Source organism: Piliocolobus tephrosceles, chromosome 7 (assembly GCF_002776525.5).
Source record: "Piliocolobus tephrosceles isolate RC106 chromosome 7, ASM277652v3, whole genome shotgun sequence".
NCBI lineage: Eukaryota > Metazoa > Chordata > Mammalia > Primates > Cercopithecidae > Piliocolobus > Piliocolobus tephrosceles.
In genome coordinates this window covers 75,032,822-75,038,841 of record NC_045440.1, presented here as the reverse complement: position 1 = coordinate 75,038,841, position 6,020 = coordinate 75,032,822, and the positions used below count along the sequence as shown (strand labels likewise).

The 6,020-nt window shown below is 40.5% G+C and overlaps 1 protein-coding gene across 1 annotated transcript in view; it reads right to left on the bottom strand.

Moving 5' to 3' along the window:
* Positions 1-1,263: 1,263 nt before the first annotated feature.
* LY96 (lymphocyte antigen 96) overlaps positions 1,264-6,020 on the bottom strand; it is a 38,911-nt gene continuing 34,154 nt past the window's right edge. Inside the window, exons 4-5 of the mRNA XM_023184091.1 lie at positions 3,502-3,554; positions 1,264-1,381 (exon numbers count right to left, since the gene is read on the bottom strand). Coding sequence (XP_023039859.1) covers positions 1,283-1,381; positions 3,502-3,554 — 152 coding nt within the window. The 3' untranslated portion in view covers positions 1,264-1,282. The remainder of the gene's footprint in view (positions 1,382-3,501; positions 3,555-6,020) is intronic.

Genomic DNA, 6,020 nt, shown 5'->3' with positions numbered 1-6,020 from the left:
GAGACAGGATTTCACCATGTTGGCCAGGCTGGTCTCAAACTCCTGACGTCAGGTGATCTGCCCACCTCAGCCTCCCAAAGTGCTGGGATTACAAGCATGAGCCACTGCACCCAGCATTTTTAATGTAAATTCTTGGTAAACAACTCAGAAACTCCCTCTTCTTTCCATTTAAAAACCCTCTTGTAACTGCTGCTAATTTATGGAGTATATATTCAGGGAACTCAAGTTGTAATGCTCCCAGGATGCAATCCTCAGGTTTGACCCAGATAAACTCTCTACTTACACTAATTCTGCCTCAGCTTCTTCCTTTTAGGTCAACACTGCTATATTAGTCCATTCTCATGCTACTATGAAGAAATACCCAAGACTGGGTAATTTATAAAGGAAAGAGGTTTAGGCTGGGCACAGTGGCTCACATCTGTAATCTCAGCACTTTGGGAGGCTGATCATCTGAGGTCAGGAGTTCAAGACCAGCCTGACCAATATGGTGAAACCCCATCTCTACTAAAAATACAAAAATTAGCCAGTGTGATGGCAGGTGCCTGTAATCCCAGTTACTTGGGGGGATGAGGCAGGAGAATCACTTGAACCTGGAAGGCAGAGGTTGCAGTGAGCCGAGATGGTACCACTGCACTCCAGCCTGGGTGACAGAGTGAGACTTCATCTCAAAAAAATAAATAAAATATAGGAAAGAGGTTTAACTGACTTACAGCTCTGCAGGGCTGCGGAGGCCTCAGGAAACAATCATGGCAGAAGGGGAAGTAAACATATCCTTCTTCATATGGTGGCAGGAAGGTGAAGTGCAGAGCAAAAGGGTGGCTGGGGAAAGCTCCTTATAAAACCATCAGATCTCATGAGAACTCATTCATTATCATGAGAACAGCATGGAGGTAACCACCCCCATGATTCAATTACCTCCCACTGGGTCCCCCACAACATGTGGGGATTATGGGAACTACAATTCAAGATCAGATTTGGATGGGGACACAGCCAAACCATATCAATTACTTACCCTACCTTGCCCATTGCTTCCTATGGAAAACACAATAAACACTCCTGCCCACATTTTCCCCCTCCCTCCACGTTCTCACAGACCCTGGTGCTTCCCCAGGTGGCTCTGCATGGTGCACCACGCCTCCGTTTTCTAGAGATCTGTGAGGATAAGCTTCTTTCTTCATGACAGTCATTTCTGCATCTTCCTATCCTACCATATCTGATTGAAACAAATCCTGAGTACCCTTAACAATACCTTCAAAAAATTTGTTTATATACTCAATTTATTCTAATTTGAATTAGGTTGGTGTATGATGACGAACTTCAAGCAAAAGAGCATTTCTTCTGGACTCCCGGAAATAGCTTCAACAACACATTTGTATTTTCCCTAAAATGAAGTATAAGAAATACAAGTAATACAAAATGTTAGATGCTACTATTTCAGAGGCTTTGTAAGAACTTTCTCTTACTAGCAGAAAGCCATTTAAATTGGATTGATTTTATTAGTTTTCCAGTGAGACAAAATTTTCCATGTCTTTGAATTAGATGAGCATAAGCCCATTTATTTCCCAATTATAAAATTATGTTATTTTTAAAAACTAACCTAAGAGGTTTTGAAATATTAGATATTAGTTTATAACAAAATAATGAAAGAATATGCATTATTACACTTTATTTTAAAATGGTCACCAAAAGTAAAATGCATACAATTTCATTACTAGATACGTCATGCAAACATCTAAAATCACAATGGTATTATTCATCGAGGCAGCAATTATTTTTACAAAGGCATGGATGACCAGGCTAAGTTCCCAAGAAAATCTTGAACAAAATAAGTCTGTAATTTACATGACTTTTATTCTCCTAAACAATATTCTCTCATTATATTTAGTATATTACATGAATAGTTATAGAGATTTACTGGCTTATACACAGTGGTCATTCAGTGCTTTCAACTGAAGACTGTTCAACAGATTAGTAATGAGCTCTTGCATTCAAATTACTCTTGCCCATGTATGTTAAAGGGAAAAAATGAAGTGGAAAAAGATGCTATCTTTTGTGCAATTTTTCCATAGTCTACAGAAAGAAAAAACACCAAAAGACCTAATACTAAGGCTGCGCACGGTGGCTCACACCTATAATCCCAGCACTTTCGGAGGCCAAGGCCAGGTCTCACTAACAATTGTTTCAGTACTGACCAAGTGGTTAAGTTAAATATTGAAAGCCAGTGCCCTTATACAAAGGATGGGATGTAACAAAAGCCCATCAGGAGTTTTGCCCAGGCCTTTCCTGGGCCTTAAAGCATGACAAAATAACTAAGAAATTCTTAATAGGACCCATTTAGGATTAATCAAGTTTTATTGTGGGTCTGAAGAAACTCCCCAGGTTTCCACAACCAAGTTTATTGGGGGTCTGAAGGAACTCCTCAAACCTCCATGATTTAGCAGGAGACAAGATAAAGGTAATCACCCCAGCACCCAGACCCATTTAGATTAAGTAAAGTTACTGAGGCTCCAGAGGAAGGTCTTCAGGACTCAGACCTTAGTCATAGATTAAAAGAAGTTAATCACTTGTGTCTTCAGATGAATGCACACTTACACATAGACATATTCCTTAGAATGAATATAAGCTCTGAAAGATTTGTAATTTTGAGTTGGTCTGGCAATAATTTCCAGACCTTCTCCCTGTAACCAGTTACAGAAATGAAAGCTCTCTTCCTCCCCAGTTCATCTGCATCTTGTTATTGGGCTGCAAGAAATGGCAGCCTGACCCTCAGTTTGGTCCAGGAACAAAGGTGGGTGAATCACATGAGGCCAGGAGTTTGAGACCAGCCTAGGCAACATGGTGAAACCCCATCTCTACTAAAAATAAAAAAATTAGCTGGGCATGGTGGCATGTGCCTGTAATCCCAGCTACTCGGGTGACTGAGGCACAAAATCACCTGAACTTGGAAGGTGGAAGTTGCAGTGAGCCCAGAACACACTTCACTCCAGCCTGGGCAACAGAGCAAGACTCGGTCAAAAAAAAAAAAAAAAAAAAAAAAAAAAGCTAATTCTAAATAAAAGTGAAGGAAAAAACCTTGAACATCTTAATCTTAAATTGCTATTCATGAAATTGTCAGCTGGGTACAGCTGCCCACACCTGTAATTCCAGCACTTTGGGAGGCTAAGCGGAGTGGATTGCTTGAGCTCAGGAGTTCAAGACCAACCTGGGCAACATGGTGAAACTGCATCTCTTCCAAAAATACAAAATGTTAGCTGGCATTGTGGCACGCACCTGTAGTCCCAGCTAGTCAGGAGGCAAAGGCATGAGGATTGCTTGGGGTGGGGGTTGGTGGGTGGAGGTTGCAGTGAGCAGAGATTGTGCCACTGCAGTCCAGTCTGGGTGACAGACTGAGATCCCATTTCAAAAAAAAAAAGGAAGAAGTTGTGAATTACTTGTTTCAAATGCTTAACATGTCTATTACTGCTAAAGGTTAGACAGTACAAAATAAATATTGAACAATACCTTAGAAAATTTTATTCCCTTGAAGGAGAATGGTACTGTTGTATTCACAGTCTCTGCAAACAAAATATAAAATACAAGACATTATTGGTCATGGTTAGGTGAATTTTTTCTTGGTAGCATAGAGTACACCTTTATGGCATACACTTAACTACTGACAGAGGCAGTCCCAAGCAAAACTGTAGAAAAATAATGAACCTTTTATACCCTGGCTACTATTCTCCTGTGGCTTCCTCTCCCTGCCCCTAGAGCCTCTCTGTACACCTGCCCCTATCTTATCTCTTAGGGGACACAGACTATTAAGACCTGCTGGTCTCAATAATGAATAAACGATGAACAAACTAGTGCTAATATGCTTCAGACCAAATTACATATGTGTATTTTAAACTAGTTTTCAGAGACATTGAGGCACATTAAGCTGAGTATAATAGAGAATAATCTTTCCAACAACACATGAGATATTTTGGAGGCAGCCAGAATACTGAAGTGCCTCCCAATTACACCACTGAGAAGCTCAAGTTAGCTTCTGTTTAAGTGCATAGCCATGGGCCTGGCCCCACACAAACTGTGGAGCACAGAGTCAAAAGTGCAGGAAAATCCACACCCTACTGTTCTAGTCAGAACAAAGTAGTGAATGTGATGTGATGGGGTAAAGATAGAAATATATGTTTTGAATCTCAAACAAAAGAAACAGTGGCCAAAAATATTTTTAATATAAATAGTTAAATCGAAAACTATAATATTGTTCTCAGAAGTAAATAAATAATGTCTGCATGTATACTTCTAGTGTCACAAATAAGCATTTATTTATTTACTTCTGGGTGTATCCTTTTTTTGTTTTTTGTTTGTTTGTTTGTTTGTTTTGAGACAGAGTCTCACTCTGTTGCCCAGGCTGGTGTACAATGGTGTGATCTCTGCTCACTGCAACCTCTGCCTTATGGGTTCAAGAGATTCTCCTGCCTCAGCTTCCTGAGTAGCTGAGATTACAGGCACCTGCCACCACACCTGATTAATTTTTGTATTTTTAGTAGACGGGGTTTCACCATGCTGACCAGGCTGGTCTCAAACTCCCAACTTCAGGCTATCTGCCCACCTCAGCCTTCCAAAGTGCTGGGATTATAGGCATGAACCACTGCACCCAACTGTTTTTTCTTTTCTTTTTGCTTTTTCTTTAAAGCAAATAAAGGGTGTTTTTTTTGTTTGTTTGTTTGTTTGTTTGTTTGTTTTGAGACAGAATCTCGCTCTGTTGCCCAGGCTGGAGTGCAGTGGCGCGATCTCGGCTCACTGCAAGCTCCACCTTCCAGGTTCACGCCATTCTCCTGCCTCAGCTTCCCCAGTAGCTGAGATTACGGGCACCCACCACTACACCTGGCTAATTTTTGTATTTTTAGTAGAGACGGAGTTTCTCTGTGTTGGCCAGGCTGGTCTTGAACTCCTGACCTCAGGTGATCTGCCCGCCGTGGCCTTCCAAAGTGCTGGGATTACAGACATGAGCCACCACACCTAGCCAGGTGTATCCTTACTAAAGGAGATGATACCTGAGATGTTTCTTCTGCTCAGTAAAGTGATCATGTCTTCATAATCTTATGATCTTTCATTCAAGGCCAATCCAATTCAAAACTTAACAATTCAACAACTTCTTATTGAAAGCCTACTACCCACCAGGGCCTGGGAAGACAGTAGTAGTACAACTCTGTCCCTTCTCTCAAAGAGCTAAAGTCTATTGAAGATATAGATATTTAAGAAACCATTCCAGCTGTGAGCGGTGGCTCACACCTGTAATCACAACACTTTGGGAGGCCGAAGAGGGTAGATCCCTTGAACTCAGAAGTTCAAGACCAGCCTGGGCAACATGGTTGATCCTTATCTGTACAAAATATAAAAAAGAAAGATGGGTATGGTGGTGTGTGCCTGTAATCCAGTTACTTGAGAGGCTGGGGTGGGAGGATCACTTGAGCCCAGTAGGTAGAGGCTACAGTGAGCTGTGTTTGTACCACTTCACTCCAGCCTGGGTGACAGGGAGACCTTATCTCAAAATAAATAAATAAATAAATATTAAATTAAAATTAAAATTTTTAAAAAACAGAAAAAGACCCCGAAAATAATAAGAAGAAACCATTCCAAATACAATATGCAATGGGAAAGACGCAGTAAGGATAAAAATATAACATCTTTGTAAGAGTGATGGCCCTGGGGCCAGAACTGCTTGGGTTTGAAGCTCAGCTCCTCTACTTGGTGTGTAACTTCGGACCAGTCACTTAATTTTTTTATGGCTCAGTAAAACAGTGATGGGTGATAACACATATCTCATAGAATTATCACAAGGGCTATACCAGTTAATACGTGTTAAGTGCTAAGAACAAGGCCTGGGACACAGCACTTATTAAATATTATTACCACTAAATGTTACTTATAACATTTAATATTATTCTTTCTTGCTTCTAGACCCTCCTTCCAATGGCATCTTGTGAATAATAACATATTCATACCTTGTGAATATTAATGCATTAATATATTAGTTA